The 21,855-nt window shown below is 47.6% G+C and overlaps 1 protein-coding gene across 1 annotated transcript in view; it reads left to right on the forward strand.

Annotated features, from left to right (window-relative positions):
• LOC124503607 (xanthine dehydrogenase/oxidase) overlaps nucleotides 1-21,855 on the forward strand; it is a 57,491-nt gene that overhangs the window by 24,924 nt on the left and 10,712 nt on the right. Inside the window, exons 14-28 of the mRNA XM_047068777.1 lie at nucleotides 1,348-1,532; nucleotides 3,593-3,767; nucleotides 5,506-5,589; nucleotides 7,048-7,217; nucleotides 9,309-9,432; nucleotides 11,049-11,168; nucleotides 11,637-11,733; nucleotides 12,707-12,831; nucleotides 13,616-13,749; nucleotides 14,167-14,254; nucleotides 15,368-15,454; nucleotides 19,404-19,595; nucleotides 19,765-19,910; nucleotides 20,693-20,774; nucleotides 21,326-21,421. Of these exons, the coding sequence (XP_046924733.1) occupies nucleotides 1,348-1,532; nucleotides 3,593-3,767; nucleotides 5,506-5,589; nucleotides 7,048-7,217; nucleotides 9,309-9,432; nucleotides 11,049-11,168; nucleotides 11,637-11,733; nucleotides 12,707-12,831; nucleotides 13,616-13,749; nucleotides 14,167-14,254; nucleotides 15,368-15,454; nucleotides 19,404-19,595; nucleotides 19,765-19,910; nucleotides 20,693-20,774; nucleotides 21,326-21,421 (1,905 nt within the window). The remainder of the gene's footprint in view (nucleotides 1-1,347; nucleotides 1,533-3,592; nucleotides 3,768-5,505; nucleotides 5,590-7,047; nucleotides 7,218-9,308; nucleotides 9,433-11,048; nucleotides 11,169-11,636; nucleotides 11,734-12,706; nucleotides 12,832-13,615; nucleotides 13,750-14,166; nucleotides 14,255-15,367; nucleotides 15,455-19,403; nucleotides 19,596-19,764; nucleotides 19,911-20,692; nucleotides 20,775-21,325; nucleotides 21,422-21,855) is intronic.

The following is a 21,855-nucleotide window of genomic DNA, read 5'->3' on the forward strand; positions in this document are numbered from 1 at the left end:
CCGGTTTTTATTTTGCCAGATAGGGACATTAGCCAAAAACATGTCATAGGGGTGCCCGGGTGGCTCAGTCAGCTAAGCTTCCGATTTCAGCTCAGGTCACGATCTCACGGTTCGTGAGTGCAAGCCCCACATCGGGCTCTCTGCTGTCGGCACAGAGCCCGCTTCAGATCCTCTGTCCCTCTCTCTCTGTCTCTGTCCCTCCTCTGCTCATTCTGTCTCTCTCTCAAAAATAAATAAATACACTGAAGAAAATCTTTAAAAACAAAAAACATGTCATGACAGAAAGGAGATTTTAATACCCAGAAGTAGGGAGGCTTTCTCAAGAAAGGACAGCTGCCAATCTGACACTGACATGGTGTGGCACCCCAGTGGACACGTCACCGTGGACTGGCACAGTCCTGTTCCAGAACCAAGCGCAGACTCCAGGCTCACGGTCCCGGGGCCATGCTTGACATCGGGAATCCGGACTAGCGTCATGGTCAGGAGGAAGCCCGATGACTTCTTCGAACAGAAGCTTGTGGCCAGTGTGGGCGTCCACAGTGAGCCTCGTTGGGCTTTCTCAACAATGCTTCCCTTGAGCCTCTGCCTTTGACGTTAATCAGAATTTGCGGTGCCAGGTGGGTTCAGACCTCCAGCAGAACCTGGCCAGAAAGGGCTTGATATGAGATCGTTCTTACCTGGAAAGTGACTCACGCGGCCCTCCTATCCTGACAGACAGGGCCTGCCTGGAGCCCTGCCTGGAGCGGGAAATGTGTGCTCAAAGCACAAAGGCAGCTAGTGTTTCATAGTGTGGTTCATTCTTTCAGGAGGCAAGGGTTCTAACCGTGAACAATAGACCAGTGGGAGAGACAAGCTAGAGAGAGCACGTGCACAGGCGTGGGTGAGGGTGCGTTTCACACTCCCGGTGGCATCTCGTTGTATCTGCTGGAGAGGCAGTTAAGCCAACAGAGGTTTGGGCACAGCCGAGAGGCTGGGTGGGCTCTGAAGCTGGGCACCAGGATGGGAGGACTGGGGGCTGGGGGACCCTGAGCAGCCTTTGTGAACATGTCTTTCCTCTTCCCAGCTGTTGGTTGAGAGAACCCTGCTCTCCTTTTCCTTGACTTTGGGTGTTCCTGACCGACAGGGGAAATCTCGCCCCTTTCCCGGATGCTGGGAGTGTTGTCCGGGCCTCGTGCTGAGCACGGGACAGTCGGCGCCGCCCACATCTTTGAGTCCCACCGGCAGCCCCTTGCGGGGTTGCGATGGCCCTGTCCCTTCACCTGCCCTTTCTCCCCCGTGCTTCAGCCTCACCATCCGCAGTTGTAGCAAATGCAGGGGAGAAGCAGGAACCTTTCTCTTGTTTTGCAGGGTGAGTATTTCTCAGCCTTCAAGCAGGCCTCTCGGAGAGAAGATGACATCGCCAAGGTGACCAGCGGCATGAGGGTCCTGTTCAACCCGGGAACCGCGCAGGTGAAGGAGCTGGCCCTTTGCTACGGCGGAATGCACGACAGAACCGTCTCAGCCCTCAAGACGACGCGGAAGCAGATATCAAAGTGAGAGCTGCCGGCAGAGTGAAACGGCCAGTGCCGCTCCGACTCCCGCAGTGCTGCTAGCTGCCGGGACTGCCGGCGCCGTTACTCTTGCCGCCGCTACAGCCATGACTTCCGCCCTCACCGGGGTTACCGCTGCTGCTACCCTGACTGCCGCTACCCGTAGCTCGATTCCTGGTAGCATGGCTGTGGCTGCGCCGGTTCCACCCTGCCTGCTAGGGCTCCGCTGCTCTTGGTGCCGCTGGGCCCGCCGTTGCTGCGGCCACGGGCGGCCACCGTTGCCATTGCTCTCACGGCTGGGCCTCTACCCCAGTTACTGCGGCTGGCACTACTCACACTGGTACTGCTACTTCTGTCGCTCCTCTTCCCGCTGCTGCCACTGCTGCTGTTTCTGCCACCGTCACCCCTCGGACTAGTGTTGCCGCTGTGGCTTCCACTGCTGTTCCCAGCGATGCCACCACTGCGGTCTCTCTACCGCCGATGCTCGTATTGCGGCTCTACTCTTCCTGCGGCTCCTCCCGAGAGCACTGCCCACGGCGTTCCTGCTGCCACTGTGTTAATGCTGTTGCTGCCACTGTTGTGTGTGTCCCCACCGTGACTCTCGCCACGACTCACGGTCGCGCCTCTGCTGCTCCTCCCGCTACTAGTCACAGTGTCGCCAGCGCTGCTGCTACTGCTCTCACCACTGTTCCTCTTTCCACGACTTCTACGCCTTCTGCTTTCGCTTCTACCACGGCTGTTACTTCTGCTGCTACTGTTGGGCCACTGCTAGTATCCCTCCTACGGTTGCTGCTGCCACTCCCGCTGCACTCTGACTGTGGCTACTCCTACTACTATGGCTAGTGTGTGGCAGCAGTTATCCCGAGCCCTTCCCCAGCGCTGGCCTCTGTAACGCTGCCAATAAGCAGATGGGTAAACAAGGCTTACGTTTGGCGTTGGGCGTTTGGCTCTTTGGTTCCGATGCCTGGCTCCAACACTTCCCAGACGGCTCAGAGAAGTCAAGTTACCGAATCTTCCTGTGCCTCAGTTTCCTCATCGGTAAAGGAGTATACAAATTTTCCATGCTACACTTTTACATGGAAATGAAAAGTGATCCTTCGTAAAAAGCACGGAGGACATTGCTCAGGGCGTTATAAGGACTGAATAGATTTAATTAGTATAATTTTGTGGTCGTTTTAAAATTGTGTCTATTTTTATTTGTATTATTTCTGTATTTATTTATTTCTGTATTTATTTATTTATATTTATTTTTATATTTTAGCGAGAGAGAGAGAGAGCAAGAGCAGGGGAGAGGGACAGAGGGAGAGACAGAGAGAGACAGAGAGAGAATCTTAAGAAGTGGGGCTGGGGGCACCTGGGTGGCTCTGTCAGTTGAGCGGCCGACTTCGGCCACTCGCTGTCCGCGAGTTCGAGCCCCTCATCAGGCTCTGTGCTGACAGTTCAGAGCCTGGAGCCTGTTTTAGATTCTGTGTGTCCCTCTCTCTGACCCTCCCCCGTTCATGCTCTGTCTCTCTCTGTCTCAAAAATGAATAAACGTTAAAAAAAAAAAAAAAGAAGTGGGGCTGACCTGAGTGGAAATGAAGAGTTGGGTGCTCAACCGACTGAGCCATCAAGGCACCCAAATTGTGTCTAGTTTTAAATTTTAGGAAACCGAAGGGTTCCGGGGTGCCTCACTCGGTTAAGTGTCTGACTTTGGCTTGATCTCAGGGTCATGATCTCAGGGTTCATGAGTTTGAGCCCCACGTCGGGTCTGTGCCGACAGCGCGGAGCCTGGAGCCTGCTTCAGATTCCTAGTGTCCCTCCCTCTCTGCCCCTCCCCTGCTTGACTTCCATCTCTCTTTCTCAAAAAAAAAAAAAAAAAAAAAAACATTAAAAAAAGGTTTTTTAAAAAAGATGAGGAAACTAAGGCTCAAGCAAGTAACTTACCTAAAGTTACACAAGTATAAGTATCCAAGCCAAATTTTGAACCAAGTTTCATATGACTACGCCCTGTGCCTACCACCCCACACAAGTGATTCTGATGGCTGAGTAGGAGCGCTCTCCCACCTTCTGCTCTCTGGCAGTTTCTGGAACGAGGAGCTGCTGCAGAACGTGTGTGCGGGCCTGGCGGAGGAGTTGTCCCTGGCCCCCGACGCCCCTGGCGGCATGGTGGAGTTTCGGCGTACCCTCACCCTCAGCTTCTTCTTCAAGTTCTACCTGACAGTGCTTCAGAAACTGGGCATACAGAACTCAAAAGATGTGAGTGTGGGGTGTGGGCAAGATACAGACTCTCTGCAGGACTTTTGTTTGGGAATTTAAGAAGCCAGTCTGAGGGAGGGGTACAGTGGACCAGGTGGTAAATTGGCTTCTCCCTTCTGACATCTAAGGACAGAGGAGGCTTTGCTCCAAGGACACACGGCCCAGGGAGCCACATGCAGATGGGAACCAACAGGATGGTTGAGAGGCAGAACACTGAACTGGGCGTCAACGACTAGGGTTCTGGTCCCGACTGAATCGTTACCTCACTTGAAACTTGAATAGGTCACAACTCTCTTTAAGTCTCAGTTGGGAAATCTGCTGATCTGGGTGGTAGACCAGATGATCCTTTTGACAGGCTAGCTGTTTCAACTGTGGTTTTGTAGTTAGAATGGAATGTGGAGTGAGATGAGAAGGTAGAGGGTGGAATGAGAATGTAACAGGTGCTGCTACAGTCAGGAGACGGTGGTCACTGAGAAGGTGTGCGTTCTGGAACGGGTGTGGCTGAGCGGAAGCCCAGCTCCCCATATTGGTTCAGTAAGCATTTACTTTGCACCGTCTATGCATAACATTGCACTTGGCACCGGGGGCAGCCTCGTGTGGGAGAGAACGTGATCACTAAAGGCCAGCCTAGAGTGACAACTGAGCAGATGGCGTGGGGAGTGCAAAGGAGAGAAGCTTCCACAGATGTGGGGACCGCAGACAGAAATCCCTCTTTAAAAAGCATCCCTAATAGCTTTCTTCTTTTTCTTTTTAAAAAGCATTTATTTATTTATTTTGAGAGACAGAGAGAGAGAGTCCACGTGTGCACGTGAGCGGGCAGGGGCAGAGAGAGAATCCCAAGTAGGCTCTGCACTGACAGCACAGAGCCCAACGTGGGGCTTGACCTCAGAACTGTGAGATCATGACCTGAGCTGAAAGCAAGGGTCAGATGCTTAATTGACTGAGCCACCCAGGCACCTTGAGTTTTTTCTGATTATAAGAGTAATACATTTCCTGTGGCAAACTTGAAAACACAGAAATATATTAAAAATTAAAATAGAAAATTAAAAAACATTTCAACTTTTTAAATAAGAAATTAAAGTAAATACTTTTTTTATTACGTTTCTTTTTAATTAAATATGCTTTTCTCTCAGATTCTAGAGGAAACACTGCTACTAGTCATGCTTTTTCCTCTGATCTTTTTCCTACATTCATTTGTCCATCTTCTGTCATTCTCTCTTTTCTCTTTCTCTTTGTAGCTCTCCATCCATCCCTCTCTCTATATACCTGTCATCTTCCTATCTTTTGATCTGGACACATCATTTTCTAAACAGATTTAGGGTCATGCTGCATATAGAGTTTTCCATTTCCCCTGATTCTGTTGAGATTATATTGTGCGCATTTTCCATATCATTAAATATTTCCCATAGAAACGAGGAGGAAGAAGGTTTCCAGCAAGGCAAGGACAGAGAGAGAGCATCGTGAATAAATGCAGGAGGGAGGGAAACCATTTGGTGTGTTGGAGGAAGCACAAACCATTCACCATGCAGGCTGCAGGGGTGGGAAGGGGCCCGAGGCTGTTATAAAATGCTGGGCCCTCAGAGCCCACGTTCTGACGTTGAGATAGATCCAGCCGGCACGAGGAGTGTACAATGAGGAGGTGAGGGGAACAGTTGTTAGTGTTGCCACTTGGGGACAACCAAGGGTGGGATCAATGATAGAACTGGTCATGATCACTACTGTTAACTTACCTCCACAGAAGTGTGGCAAGCTGGACCCCACCCATGCCAGTGCCACCTTACTCTTTCAGAAAGACCCTCCAGCCAACGTCCAGCTCTTCCAAGTGAGTATACCTGATGTATGGCTGATCTCACAGGGCAGTGCCCTGCAAGGGCACATCAGATGATGCTGACCTTTGGTGAATGACTGGCTTTAGTCGTGTGTGGGTGCTCAAAGCTCCTACTGCTTTGCATAAATATCCGGTGAAGAAAATGGGAATCGTATTAATGTCAATGAAGCTCTTTTCCTCGTTCCTTACCTAAATTTTGTCTCTCTTGGGATTACTCTCATCTTCACCTGCTCCTTAAAAAATAAAAAAAAATGTCCCGATTTTGTCTTTTCTGGTGCCTCTGTGGGGCTGATGTGCAAAGCCAGGAGTTCTGGCCATAACAACAAAACAACAACTTTCTGTCAATGGCAATGTTTTGAGAAGCACTAGGTAAAGGGTCAACTTTTTCTGTAGACACTTTGGATTTTGTGGGCCCTATAGTTTCAGTTGATACTCCTCAACTTTGTCATTATAGCATAAAAGCAACCGGAGGTAATACATAAATGAATGTGTGTGGTATGTACCAATCAAACTTTATTTATAGAAGCAGGCAGTGGGCCAGATTTGGCCCACAGGCCACAAATTGTGGAACCATGCAGTAGAGGCTAGTGGTCCAGAGTGTGAACTCTGGGCTCCACTGCCACGACTTGAATTCAAACTCTGCCAGTTTGTAACTGTGTAACCTTCGACAAGTCACTTCCTCTGTGTGGCTTTTGGGCAAGTTAATTATGCCCACCTGCAAGTGTCCTTAATGATGGCACCTGTTTCCTAGGATGGTTCTGAGGATTAAATGTGTTAGTAAAAGTAAATAGCTTAGGTTAGCTCCTGGGATATATTAAATACTCAGTGACATGTTAGCCATTATTATTATGTCTTTGAAAAACCACATGCAACAGAATTTTGTTACAAATCCATTTTGGAACACTTTGGCAAGTACAGAAAGATATAAAGAAGAAAACAAAAATGACCCAAGATCCCACCTCCAAGAGAAAATCATGATATTTTTGTTGACTTCTTTCCATTTTTTCCTACGCATATATGGACATTGACATGCTATGTTTATAACATACATATTTTCCCTACAGAATTCAAATCGTCATACGCACACACAATGTTTTATGTCCTGTGTTTACATGTAATGTGAACATTCTTGCCTTCTAATTTAAAGTCTTCAAAAGTATGTCTTAATAGTTGCATACCGTTTGATTGGATGCACGGAGCACCAGCTTTTTACTCCACCCCCCATGAGTGCACATTGAGGTTCTTGTTTAGTTATTTCTTTCTCCCCCCATATGGGGACACTATGACCACCTCTGCTCTGCCTTTCTGTTCCTTTGCCCTGTGTCCCTCCTGCCTCCTCCATCTTCACTCAGGTTTGCTTTGGCCTGAAGCTCCCTGCAGTTTCCCCAGGCCTGTAGGGAAACAGTGTCTTATGCAGCTCAGCTTGACTGACTGATGACCATGTTGTTCCAGGAGGTGCCCAAGGGTCAGTGCGAGGAGGACATGGTGGGTCGGCCCCTGCCCCACCTGGCCGCGGCCATGCAAGCGTCTGGGGAGGCCGTGTACTGTGACGACATCCCTCGCTACGAGAATGAGCTGTCCCTCCGGTTGGTCACCAGCACCCGGGCCCACGCCAAGATCAAGTGAGTGGAGTAAATATCCTGAGGGAGGAGGGTGCTGGGAGGCTCCTCCAGGGCCTTCCAGTCTAGAGAGGGACTGGGAACTCACCTGAAAACCAGCCTGGAGAGGAGCGGGAGAGGTTAGGGACTCAGTGGTGCCTGGCAGGGTGAGGGGATGCTGTTGGAGGCATAGGCAGGGGCCAGAACAGGAGAGCCTCGGAATGCTGAACCGGGACATTGCACTTGAGCCAAAAAGCAGTGAGGAGCTTTTAACAGGAGCAGGTCAGCTCTGCACTTTGATATTGGGCTAAACTTCAATGCAGTATTTCAGGAGAACTGGAGTCAGCACTAAGGGGAAGAGCGTGGCCTTAGAGTCAGACCGACCCGGGATTGAGTCTCTGTTCCAGTGTTTACCAGCTGTGACCTTGGCCTGGGATGCCTAAGCTCGCAGTTTCTCTATTCATAGCCGGGTGTTTTCATGATGATCAGTGACAGAGTCTGCAAAGGACCTAGCAGAGAAGTGCCACCCGTGCCTGTCTGTTGAATTTGGAAAGCCCAAATGACAAGCATCGCCACCTCTATAATAATACTAATACCCAACACTCACGTGGCACTTAATATTTGCTGCGGCCTTTAAAGCGTTTTACATACATTGGCACCTCTACTCCTCAAAACAACCCTACAGGCAGGTCCTGTTATGATCCCCATGTTTCAGATAAGGCAGCTGAGGCACAAGGGTGGTAAGTTACGTGCCTGAGGGCACAGAGTTGGTAAGCAGCCAAGCGGGAGTTTGAAGCCAGGCAGCATTAGCACCGAGCTGTGCTGCCTCTTGATGTTCAGGCCAGAGACTGCATTGATCTCCTGGTGGGCATCAGACACATATCCTGTTGAACAGAGCAGCTAGGAGAAACCCTCCCTTGGGTGCTGCCACTGCTTGGATTAGGGATCCCGTCTCCCCATCACTGGTTTTTCCCTCTGCCGCTCCTAGCTGCCTGGAGACAGGCTCCACGAATGGTAATCTAGACACTGAGAAAACTTAACAGGTAAGTAAAGTCTTCCAGTTCTCTGAAAAAAACTGTTTCAGATGATGTGGTTGCCATCTCTAGGGTAAATTCATCTGCTTTATCCTTGTCTTGAGCCCACACTGACCACACTGGCCACGATCCACATTGTCTACTCTCTTTGTTCCATCTGAGCAATGTGTGAATGGATGGAGGAGGGTAGGGGGTTCTGTAGTAATGGCAATGACCTGGGCTTTCCCGGCTGCGTGCACTTGGAAAGAAGCGAGGACCTGGCTTTGGCTCTTCATGACCTAACCTCAGTCCTAATCCCACCTACGTTGCTCTCTGGCTGGGTGACTTTGGAAAAGCTACTCAATTTCCCTGAGCCTGAGTTGCCCCAAATGTAGAAGGAGGATAATGATGATGACGTTCTGGGCTCTGGTGGGTTTGCCTGTTGGAAGTTGCTTGGCTCTTCAGTGTGGTTTCCATATCTTTCTGTGAGGTGCCTCTGCTCTATCTCCCCTTGGGGGCCCGGGACAGAGTGAGCAGAACATAGCTGAGACTGTTATTAGTGAAACAGTCTCCAGGTGTTCTCCCTCTCGGGCCTGATGATGGCTGGGCTGCCCTGCTCTTCTGGGATAGCTTCATGAAGGTGGGGAGACAAATTTGGCTGTGTGACGATGTTCAGGCACATTCGATCAGTGGTGCAGCAAGGGCCCAAAAGTGCTGATTCTGTGTGGGTATTAGCTGTGATGTGGGTGTGAGCTGGAGCTCTCAAGAGTAAATGCTACTCACTGTGATGTGGTTCCGTAGTAGAAGGTCCATGGGGGTGGGCCTGTCCTGTTCATTTTCTGTTCTCTGCAGCACTCAGCATGGTGGCCTTCACAGGGTACGTATTTCATGAGCATTTGCAGAATAGGATAGGGTAGGATAGCCTATGGAATGTAGGATAGGATAGAATAGAGAATCTGGAAAGGATAGCATAGACTAGTGGATGGAGAAGGAAGGAATTTGAGTGGAGGAAAAATCAACATGAGGACCGTGGTATCCAGTTGGTGGTGGGTCTTCTGCTTCAGTTTCCCGCCTGGGCCCCTCACTGTGCTCATTCTTGCAGGTCCATAGATACTTCAGAAGCTCAGAAGGTGCCAGGGTTTGTCTGCTTTATCTCCGCTGATGATGTTCCTGGGAGTAATATAACTGGAATTGGTAATGATGAAATGGTGTTTGCAAAGGATAAGGTATGTGTTGGATTTTGTTTTTAGATATGAAGTTAGTGGAATGGGCACTTGAGTTTTAGTTTGTGCTCATTCCTCCAAATCCCTAATCTTCAAAAGATTACACATTGGTACATACTGTGGCCTTCATCATGCAGGGCGATCAGTACAGGGATGGAATCGGTCTGGTGGCACTTTTAACTTTCACTTAGTGTTTACTTGTTTATTTCATTGTTGGTGGCTTGTTGCACATGTTAGGATGACTCCAGGCCAAACTGGTATTAAAACAAGATTGGTGATTATTTTTTAAACTGCCAGTTAGGTTCTTCAGGGGATAAATAACTCCTTTGTGAAAAGAAAATGAAAATATGGTAAACAAACTACCAGAATAAAAATCACAATACTGTCACTATGTGTATTGAAAATTCACTTATACGAAAATTCATCTATTGCTCTCAAGCATATATGGAGTTTTGACACACACAGGCACACACACACACATTTTGAAACTTTCAGGGTGGAAGTCACTTGACAATTTTAATACAGTTCAAATGCAAATTGGAGATGAGTTGGCGTTGCCTAACGGCATATTCACTTTATTATTAATGTACAAGAGAAAGAGAGAATAAAAAACTACAACTATGAGACACAAGGACTCCATTTAACAAGAGAACAAATTGCTTTTGAAAATTTCGAGAACCTCTAAGACTACTGCTAACATGATGGTTAGTGAGAATTAGCTGGGATAAACCACCACAGCCCAATCAATTAAGTTAACAACTCAACTGGGTCCTCAAGAGATAACTATCAGAGACAGTATAGCTTTCCACTGTCAGAAACCTCATATTGCAAAGTCATGAGTTGGACAATTTTTTTTTTGGTTCATGTTTGGGGATTTTTGGAAGAAAAATGCCTCTGAAGGAATGGAATCATTAAATGGTGAGAAAATGACAATCATTGTTCTGAAAATCTAACAAAAAACTGGTTTATTTATCAAGTCTGAGAACCAGAATTTGGGAAGTACTGCTTCTGGGCATCTAGATGAAGTGTAAGACATGATTGCTGCCTTTGAGAAACTTTTGGTGTAAATCTGGAAACAGAAATTCAAAGGGAGAGGGGTGCTAGAAAGAATATGGAACCGGAAGCCAGGGCCTGAGATTTAGTCATGGTCTATTAACGAGCCAAGGCAAGACCATGATCTTGCCTTCTGGGTCTGCGTCTCTTCACCTGAAGAACAAGGGTGTTGGAGTGCATATGAGTTAGCAAATAGACATCAGGTTTCCATACCTCCCATTCTGCTGCTCATGGCGTCATGACTAATCAATCACCACTGTCTATCCTGGGCAACTTCTCAACAAGCTGCCAGCGGTAAATCATGAAATTGGTCCCTGAGATAAATCGAGTTTGCCATCTTGATACTCGTGATCTCCAAGTCCTAGTCCAGTTCCACTACTTCTAAACCCTCAATGAAGAAGCACATAATCCCAAACAGTAGGACAAAGACATGCCAAGATCCCAGAGGCATTCCTGGATGTCCCTTAAGGAAACTGTGGGGGCAAGGACTTCCTTTTGGGCAATCCAAAATCGTTTGCTTCATGAGGAGTGCATTATATGCTTTAACAGTTTGGCTCGGTTCCCAGGTGACTTGCATTGGGCACATCATTGGTGCTGTGGTCACTGACACCCGAGAACATGCCCAGAGAGCCGCTCAAGCAGTGAGAATCACCTATGAAGATCTTCCAGCCATTATCACAATAGAGGTAACTGAGAAAGGACTGCATGGGGAGGGGTGAGCCCCCTGTCCCTGGAGGCACCTTTACTGGGATACTTTAGAGGGGGTTCCAGCAGCAGGTGGGATTCGATTAGACAGGAAGAGGTAAACCCTTCAGCCCCAGGATTGTGTGGTCTTCAGAAAACTTCCCCATCATGATCCCAGACTCAGTCTGCCAGAGGCCAGACTAGGTCCCTCCTTCCAATGCCAGCTCCCGTTGGTTCCTTGAGGGACTCTACTTTTCCTCAAGATCCAAGCGTGTCCAACTATCTCTGAGGAAATGGAGGCACATGGCCCCTGGCTACATGCAAGCTTACTTGAAGCCTGTGTAAGACCCTTGTACAGATGCCTGTGTGAGAAGAGGGAGGGTGGTTCCAACAGCGTCTCTTCCCCCTGGTGGGAAATAACCTTTCTTCTCCTGCAAGTCTGGTCACTGAATCGTCTTTGTGGTCCTCAGGATGCTATAGCAAAAGACTCCTTTTATGAGCCTGAGCTGAAGATAGAGAAAGGAAACCTCACGAAGGGGTTTTCGGAAGCAGACAACATTGTTTCAGGTACGGCCGTGCCATACAGTCCTGGGGTATGGGCTGGCCCTGGTTTATGAATTAAATTCAAGAGCTGGACCTTGAGTCCTGGAGCAGGGGAGTGAATTTTTAACAGAAGAGTCCTCCTGATGTTTGTAGCAAAATAGTGGACAGTTGGCAGGGAAAGACCCTCTCTCATTTTTTAAATTTTTAAATGTTTATTTATTTTTCTGTGTGTGTGAGAGAGAGAGAGAGACAGAGCATAGGCTGGGGAGGGGTAGAGAGAGAGGGAGACACAGATTCGGAAGTGGGCTCCAGGCTCTGAGCTGTCTGCACAGAGCCCTACAAACGGCTCAAACTCACCAACCAGGATCATGACCTGAGCCGAAGTCGAACGCTTCATTGACTGAGCCACCCAGGTGCCCCTAGACCCTCTGCCATCTTAATGTCCACCTCCTGTCTCCAGGTTACATATGTGTATGTGGTTCTGGGTAGCTGGGAGTGTGTTAAATTTAGAAGGCTGTCCGGGGAATTAGTGGCTACAGGTCCTGGCCCTCCCTGTGGGCCTGCGGGGCACCCGTCTGCTGGTGACATCCCTTTGGGTATTGTTTCCTACATTGTCCATAGTGTATTCCTAAGCCACTGGTGAGTCAACTCTGCAACTGGCCTAATAGCTTCCATTCCAGAAGATGCTCTCATTTTTAGCTTTTCACTCACATCTGTTAATTCCTTCTTTACCATGCTCCAAATTTTACGAAAGAGTTTGAAGGTCTGCAGTGAAAGAAAGCTTCATGCCTGATGCATTTTGGTATCATTCTGGTTTCTTTGTTGGGGTGGGGGATTTGGCTCCCACAGGTGGCTAAGGCTTTGAGACCCTTTTCACCCCTGCTGGGAACCTAGAGGTACCAGTGTGTGAGCAGCTGGTTGCTGCCCAGGGCCCTGGGTAAGTGCACTCTCCTTCAGCAAACTCTGGATCACCGTGGGGGTCACATTGCCTCCCCAGGCGAGTTGTACATTGGTGGCCAAGAGCACTTCTACCTGGAGACTCACTGCACCATCGCTGTCCCCAAAGGCGAGGCAGGGGAGATGGAACTCTTTGTGTCTACACAGAACACCACGAAGACCCAGGTACCATCCTGTGGGTCAGCTCCAGGGCCTGGGCATGGCACTGGGGAGCTTCTGGCCAACTAGGAGTTGGTGATGTAGGACATGGGAAAAGGGAGATCTGGGCTGGTCCAGAAGGGGATCTGAGGGTAGTGGTCCTGGAGCCAGACCCTATCAACCAACAAGCTTGTGTCACTGAGTTGTGACATAACCTTTCTTGGTTTTCTCTTCCATAAAATGGGCCTGGTAGGGTGTTGTAATGACTAGATGTTTACTACTTGGATAGCACCTAATAAGAGTTGGCTTTCATTTTTCCAGTGAGATATGGCCTTGGTCAAATCATATCCGATCTCAGGCTCCTCATCTGTGAAACGTGGGTGATGGGTTTAGTGATCGCCACAGAGACCACTAAATTATCTGTGGCAGCTCAAATATGGCGGCTCCCCATTTCTCTATTGCTGGTAAGGCGACAGTACTGGCCAGCATTTTGGGCAGCTGGTCCTACCCCCACAACTCACCAGTTCTTGGCTGGATGAAATGAACTTTGGCTCTGAAAGTCTGCTGTGGCCAGCCGCTGACCCCCCTTGCTAGAAACAAGTGTCTGAATTCAGTCTGCAGTGACTAATGAGTGTTAGACTCCAGCACCTCGAGATCAAGGGCTGCCTGGGGAGGTGAGGGGGATTCAGGAATCAAGGAATTTCAGAATTGACGGCACTAATTAGGCTTGCGGAGGGCGGGCGGCTCTAGGTCAGGGTGAGGTAAGTCCAGATGATGTGTTCAGTGCAAGTAATTTTTCTTTTGTCCACAGAGCTTTGTTGCAAACATGTTGGGGGTTCCGGCAAACCGGATTTTGGTCCGGGTGAAGAGAATGGGAGGAGGCTTTGGAGGGAAAGAGACCCGGAGCACTGTGGTATCCACAGCAGTGGCTCTGGCTGCATACAAGTGAGTCCCCCTAGCCAGCTCAGAGAAGGAAATAAGGCTGCCTCTGCCAAGAAGGCTTTCTAGATTTCTCCCTTTTAGAAGTAGATTTCCCTTGCTTTGAATTTTCACAGCCTTCTGCTTTTAGAACTCTTGGGCATTGGGGTGAGGGTAACACCATGTGTTTCTTTGTGTTCGATGCATTGATCCATGTTTAGCCTCCCCTGCCTGGCTGTGAGGGCCCTCAAGGCAAGGGCACACATCATATCCTTACATTCCCCATGTGTCCAGCAGCTTTATTTCTAGAGAGTGAAGCAACCCAGCCCCAGTCTGCTTGTGCGCCAGGTGGAAGAAGAAGTCTCCCATGCTTCCTCCCTGAGACCCAAAGACTGGGCTGTTGCAGAAGCTCCCAGGGTTCTAACCTTCTGATCCCTCCCTTAGGACGGGCCGCCCCGTGCGCTGCATGCTGGATCGTGACGAGGACATGCTGATAACTGGTGGCAGACATCCCTTCTTGGCCAGATACAAGGTTCTAGTTGTTGGGAGCTATGTTGGGGTGGAAGGGGAATGCCATTTCACTGGGAAACCTGGAGGTGAAGGTCCAGGGATCCTGGGATGTACTCTTACGTTTTTCACGAATACCTGTAGAAGTTCAAAGAAGAAATAGCAATGAGAAAAATTTAAATCTGCCAACAGCAAATAGAAAGGTGAGGCTGGCCGGCCACTTCCCTAGTGAGGTCACAGCGTGGTGTTTACACCTTTTGTGAATTTTCTCTGCCCCATACCTAGTCTTTCTCCTCTCAGGCTCGGAAGCATGAGTTTTCAGCAGCCCTGGGATAAATCCCTCCTGCAGAATGACCTAATGTGTTCATAGCCAGATGTAAAGATCAGAATGATTACTTTGTAATTTACAGTGAGAAATAAAGCTTCCAGGTTGTTAGGGTGGGCACCTGCTCCACCAGACCAGGGGTGGCGGTCCCTTTGCTGAGTCTCTGTGGATGGCCAGCATCCTGTCCCTCTAAACACTAGTACAACCTGACAGATCCCAGTCTGGGAGCTCTTTCTCTCCATTAGGTGGCTTTGAACATCCCCCTGTGACCTCTTCTCGTTTTGTTTCATGATTGAACTCCCCCGACGGGATTATATTTCCCTTCTTCCCAAATTCTTGCAGACCTGAAGAAAGTCCCAGGTCCTTACTTATGAAACGGCCTATAAAATTTGTTCTGATGGCTACCTAAGGTCAGGGATGTGAAAGCATATTCCTGCTTGTTGTGCACATTCCTGGTTGCTGTGGCTTGCTGGCCAAAATGTGTGAGGCATATCTCCAGTATCTCTCTGTTTCTCTTCCCGGCTCTCCCCTTTCTGCTTCCTCACTCCCTCTCGTAGAACCAGAGCCAGTGGTACTAGGTTCTAGGTAGAAGGAAGGGGGAGCATGGGGAGAGGGTGTGTCCAGGGTTGAGGACCCATGGAGCGTCACTGGAGAGATGTCAGGTCCTCTCTGCTTCACCTGTTAGCTCCGGTGACCTTATTTTCATGGCATGATGTCTTATTCTTTCTGCTTCCTCCGGGTAGCATGAGTGGGAGGGGATGACTCAGGTTAGGCAGAGGAAAGGGACTATCGAGAACTCTCTCCTTTCATCAGGTTGGCTTCATGAAGACTGGGAGGGTTGTGGCTCTGAAGGTGGAGCATTACAGCAATGCGGGGAACACCCTGGATCTCTCCCAGAGTGTAAGTAGGGTGCACCCATGCCTCTGGGTGGGGGGTGACTGGGAGGTCACGGGCAGGCCCCACAGCCCCACAGGCATAGGCCTCCTCACTTCCTGCCTGGGATTATTGCAGTAGCCTCCCCGTTGGTCCCCATCTTGAGGCTCTCCACCCCTGGTTAAGCTCTAAAGCACAGAGATAATCCTATTACTTTTCTGATTGGAAATTCTTCCTTTGGGGTGCCGGGGTAGCTCAGTCAGTTAAGCATCATCGGATTTCAGCTCAGGTCATGATCTCACGATCTGAGATCGAGTCCTGCATCAAAAAAAAAAAAAAAAAATCATAGTAATAATAAAAAGAAAAGGAAATCCTTCCTTATTTTTCAGATATTTTGCCAAGCCAGCCAAGTCAGTTACAAAACTTTATGCAGAGTATGGTGACATTGTATGTATGTGTCTGTAAGATGAATATACCTCTAGTATAGATATAATGATGTGCCTGGAAAATTCCAAAGGACATATACTAAACAGTGATTGGATGGGATGAAGGGAGGGTTACTCACTGTCATTTTCTTTGTAACATATTTTTGTGATGTTTGAATTTTAAGTAATGAATTTCTTCTTTTTTTTGGTAACAGTTTCACTGAAATATACAATTTAAGGGTTTTTAGTAAATATTAAGAATTATGTAACCATTATCATACTGTAGTTTTCGAACACTTCCATCAACTGAACGTGATCTCTTTCTGTCACTCCCGTTCTCACCCCCTACCCAGCCCAGATATCCACCAATCTACTTTCTGTCTTTATAGATTCTCCTCTTGTAGTCCATTCATATAAATAGACTCTACACTGTGTAATCTTTTGTGTTCGGCTTTTTTTCTCAGGATTGATTATTTATTTATAGTTTTATTTATTTAAGTGATCTCTGCACCCAACATGGGGCTCAAACTCACAAGCCTGGGATCAAGAGTTGCACGCTTCTCTGACTGAGCCAGCCAGGTGCCCCTCAGGATAATGTTTTAAGATTCCTTAGTCCTTCATTCTTTTCTCTTGATAATATTTCATTATATGGATAGGCCATTTTTTGTTTTCTACTCACCACTTAAAATACTTTTGAGTTGTTCCCTGTTTTCAGCTTTTACGGGTAAGGCTACTTTGAACATTCTCATACTAGTCTTGTGTAGACATGAAATTTTGTTAATCTGTGTTAATTTTGTGTTAATTTTATTAATTTTGAAATTACCAGTTACCTTTGTGGTACTACTTTTTATAACTTTTTAAAATCCGAATTTTATAACCATACTAGGTACAAACGCGTAGATTTTTCTTATAAAAGTCAGTCAGACATTTCAGGGCAAACAGAAGTTCCTGTTAGCCCCCACTCCCCATGCCACTCCTCTTTGCTAGGGGCTAACTGGTTCCATTATAAAACTTCACACTTCAGATGCAGTGTAAAAACTGCTCAAAGAAAGCAACACATTTAGTCTTCTCACCACTTGCAACCTGGGCCTCTTCGTGTTGTAGGAAAAATCAGGTTGAAAAAGATACAGTGCTTGTCCCCAAAGATCTTAGAAGCTTTTAAATCCAATCCAGTGAACATTTATTGAGCGCCTAGGGTGGCAACATAAAGAATAGATGGCATTGTTTCTGCCCCAGGAAGTTCACAGTACGGTGGGGGAGACAGATAACAAAAGACAAAATGAGGTGTGCCTGGGTGGCTCAGTCGGTTAAGCATCCGACTTCGGCTCAGGTCATGATCTCGCAGTTTGTGGGTTCGAGCCCCGCATCAGGCTCTGTGCTGACAGCTCAGAGCCTGGAGCCTGTTTCATATTCTGTGTCTCCCTCCCTCTCTCTGACCCACCCCTGTTCATGTTCTGTCTCTCTCTGTCTCAAAAATCAATAAACGTTAAAAAAAATTTAAAAAAAAAGACCAAATGAAATAGAAGTACGAGTTAGACAGAGTGCTAAGGGAAAGCAAAAACTGAATTAATTGAGACATACTCAAAACATCTAGGATGACTAAGACTAAAATAATCAAGGGCACAAAAAACAGCCTGTGAGAGAGAGAGAATATACATGGGGAAGTAAACCAAACCCAAAATGAAATGAACAAATAAAAGCTGCCATTGATCTCATCAGGAAGATGAGTTATTACACCTTCAAGAAAGAATAGGAGGCCATAAACAAGAAGCATTTGGAGAATAAAAACTAACTCTGGTGAGATAAAACTCTGAAAGCAAAAGGGTTGAAAGACACTTCAGCAAATCTCTCCAAACAAAAGAAAAAAAATACAGAAAAATTGGAAAGAAAATACAACGAAATTCGAGGACTAGTCCAGGAGACCCAAACGATAGAAATTTCAGAGAGAAAGAATGGAAACAAGAGAGAGGAGGCAACTATCAAGAAGTAACTCAAGAAATCTCCCCAAACTATGGAACTAGAGAGTGTTATGCTAAATGAAATGAGCCATACAGACAAAGACAGATACCATATGGTTTCACTCTTATGTGGATCCTGAGAAACTTAACAGAAACCCATGGGGGAGGGGAAGGAAAAAAAAAAAAAAAGAGAGGTTAGAGTGGAAGAGAGCCAAAGCATAAGAGACTCTTGAAAACTGAGAACAAACTGAGGGTTGATGGAGGGTAGGAGGGAATGGAGGGTGGGAGGGAAGGGAGGGTGGGTGATGGGTATTGAGGAGGGCACCTTTTGGGATGAGCACTGGGTGTTGTATGGAAACCAATTTGACAATAAACTTCATATATTGAAAATAAAAAGAAATCTCCCCAAACTAATGGGCATACATTTTAAGATTAAAAGAGCCCATCCAGTAACAAGCACAATGAAGGAAAATAGAACTATGCTAAGTTATATCACTGTGACTTGGAGAAACCTGGAGATAAAGATTTTACAACTTGCAGGGAGGAGAAAAACACAACTATTTCCAAGAACTGGAAAGACATCGATTGGATTTGTCAATACTGGAGAGCTCGAATGCACTACCAAAATGCCTTCAGAATGTTGAGGGAAACTGGAAAACCTAATTCCAACCAAGAATCCTATATATATCCAAATCATTAGTTAAGGGTAAGAGGAGAAGAAAGACATTTCAGACATGCAAGTTTCAAAAATGTACCCCATGAAGTATTTGACTCTTTAAACTACTTGCCATACAAATTCAATGGGAAAAGAAACTGCTTTAAAAAGAATTCAAGGGTGCCTGGGTGGCTCAGTCGGTTAAGCGTCCGACTTTGGCTCAGGACATGATCTCGTGGTCTGTGAGTTTGAGCCCTGCATCAGGCTCTGTGCTGACAGCTCTGAGCCTGGAGCCTGCTTCAGATTCTGTCTCCCTCTCTCTTCCCCTCCCCCACTTGTGCTCTCTCTATCATTCAAGAAAATAAATAAACATTAAAAAAATTAAAAATAATTCATAAAATCACCTCTTTTCTTTTCTTTTCTTTTCTTTTCTTCTTATCTTCCTTTTTTTATAGAGGCAACTGACCAGTCCTAACTGGGGAGTCTGGGAAGGGCTTCCCCAGGGAGGAACTGAATGAGGATGTTAGTAGATGGGAAAGGTGCAGGGGAGGGCGGGCATGTCAGGTGAGAGTAACATGTAGTCAGAAGAGAGGAAAAAATATATTGGGGAAAAGTCATAAAGAGTCTTGAGTTCCATGCTGAAAGATGTATGAACTTTACTCCGAAGAGATTAAGTGCCATTTTTAAGCAAGAGGTTGACACGAAATGACCTTATGTTGTAGTTTGAGGCAGAGATTAGAGGAGGGAGAGACACAGAGGCCAGGAGCCCAGTAAGGAGTCTGTTGCAGTACCAGAGAAGAAATAATTTGGGCCTGAGGAGGAGCAGTGACCAGTGGGGCTGGAAAGGCAAGGATGGGTGCAGCCCTCAACATCCCTTTCTTGAGGAGCCAATGAAATCGGTGCACTGCTGTCTCCCATTTTGGTTTCCTCTGCTGCAGATAATGGAACGAGCTCTCTTCCACATGGACAACTGTTATAACATCCCCAACATCCAGGGCACTGGGCGGATGTGCAAGACCAACCTGCCCTCCAACACGGCTTTCAGGGGCTTTGGGGGGCCCCAGGGAATGTTCATTGCCGAGCATTGGATGAGTGAAGTCGCAGTGACCTGTGGGCTGCCGGCAGAGGAGGTAAGCTGGGAATTTGGTGGCACAGGTTAACCTACTTTGAGGGGACATTGGCTTTGTGTCTTGGGCATCTCCCACGGGGGCAGAGGAGAGGGGTTGGAACCTTAACTTTAGGTTGTATCCGTTCATCTCTTGCCACCAACAAGGCCTCAGTGTCTCTCTCCTTGCAAAGGTGCGAAGGAAAAACATGTATAAGGAAGGGGACCTGACCCACTTCAACCAGAAGCTTGAGGGGTTCACCTTGTCCAGGTGCTGGGAGGAATGCCTAGCAAGCTCTCAGTATCATGCCCGGAAGAGGGAGGTTGACAAGTTCAACGAGTAAGCACCGGGAGGGGAGGAGTCTGATATTCTGGCATTCTCTCGGTTTTCATATTCTACAGCACATTTGCGATACTCATAATACCAAGCTAGTAAGGTGCTTGAGGGTGCTGAGTTTGCTGACCCACCCCCAGCCATCTCTTTAAGATACTCAAATGATTTGTTCAGCCTGGGGGCAGATGGGCATATACAGGCTGCACTCAGTATCATAGCCCATCGATATGGTTCACCTTTACACTCATCTGCTGTTGGAGCACACCAGCCAAGGACTAAGAACACCACAGTGATGCAGTGGCCTCTAGCATGAATCTATCACTGTGACCTTACAGTCACTCCATTTTCTTAGGCCCCAATTTCAACATCTGTAAAATGGGGGTAATTACACTGGCCCTCTTTCCTCACTAAGTTACCCAGAAAACCAAACAGAAAGCACAGAGAAGGTGTTACCACTATCATCAGTGAGTGTCATAAGTGACTGTCTTCCCTGGTACAGTCACAGCACCCTGACTCTGTTTGAGCTCCACTCTGGGAGGAAGTTTTGATACTTTCAAGTGCAGACCCTCAGGGATGGGTCCTCCTTCAGCGCAGCTGAAGAACACAAATCGCACCCCTTTTTCATTTGGTTTGCCCAACTGGGGCACAACTCAGTTATGATAAGTACCATGTGGGCAGCTCCAAGGATGCCTTGTTCCAACTTTACAAAGATGTTGACTGAAACTACATCTAAGCTGACACAACCATGATAGAAAATATTCTATGCGAATCTTCCTTTTTTTCTCCAGGGAGAATTGTTGGAAGAAGAGAGGGTTGTCCATAATTCCTACCAAGTTTGGAATAAGCTTCACTGTTCCTTTTCTGAATCAGGTAATTGCCTTGTATAATTTTGTGCCTCTCCCCTCGGCTGGGGCCCCATTTCCCTCTCTGTCTGCACTATCACATGGGAAAGGCCGTTGTGGCTGGTGCCAGAGCAGAGTGGAGGGGCTCTCTGCTGTTTAAATGGACTTGAACTTGCATATCCCTATTTGTCCAGGATGTCACAGGTCAGTGAGGGCAGCATGGGACTCAGAGATCTGGGGTCAACTCTCAGGTCTCCTTCTTCCTGACTGAAGGGCTACAGACAGCTACTCTGCCTTTCTGATCCTATGGCTTCATCTGAGAATGAGCGCAAAGATATTTGACCTCCTTCCCTCTGTGGAAGACACACAGAAAGAGAGAGAGTGGAAATTTTTCGGGAACTGTTGAAGGGCTACATGATTACATCACAAGATTCACGGTGCTTTAATTGGAGTCTGAGGCTTTAATCCAAATGCTGCTTCCAGTTTTCTTTCTCCTGGGCTCCAGAAATATTGGCCCCAAGCATCTGGCTGAGTTAGGATTGACCCAATTTTGTGTTTGGAATCCTTCTCTTCCTGTAGGCAGGAGCCCTGGTTCACGTGTATACAGATGGCTCTGTGCTGCTGACCCATGGAGGCACTGAGATGGGCCAAGGTCTTCACACCAAGATGGTCCAGGTGAGCAGCCTGCACATGGGGGGGTGCTCTCCGACATCATGGCGTCCACGTGAGGGAGGACGCTATGAGCAAGTGAGTGGTGGCACACCTTAGAAGCAGAAGCCGGCCTCAGCTGTGGTCGGTCCCGGCTCTGCTGCCCATTTACGTGTGACCTCGGGCAAGTCTTCTCCCCTCTCGGCCTCTGTGTCTTCCTCAGTGCAAAGCGGTTGGCTGGGTGACCACTCAGGTCACTTCCGTTACCCACATTCTAGGGCCGTGGGGTTGTGTTGGTTTACAAGTTGCTCGGGAACTTCTTGGGAGTAATCTAAAACTGGCCCCTGTACTCAGAGGGCAGAGGCAGACAGAAAAAAGAGGCCCAGGTTGGCAGGTCACAGTTTTAAGATGCAAAGGGAACTTACCTGAGAGGCTTGCCTTGGGTGGCAGCAAGACAAATG

Source organism: Lynx rufus, unplaced genomic scaffold (assembly GCF_022079265.1).
Source record: "Lynx rufus isolate CCGP_SWC_20201006 ecotype Redwood Valley unplaced genomic scaffold, mLynRuf1.p SCAF_8, whole genome shotgun sequence".
Taxonomy (NCBI): Eukaryota; Metazoa; Chordata; class Mammalia; order Carnivora; family Felidae; genus Lynx; species Lynx rufus.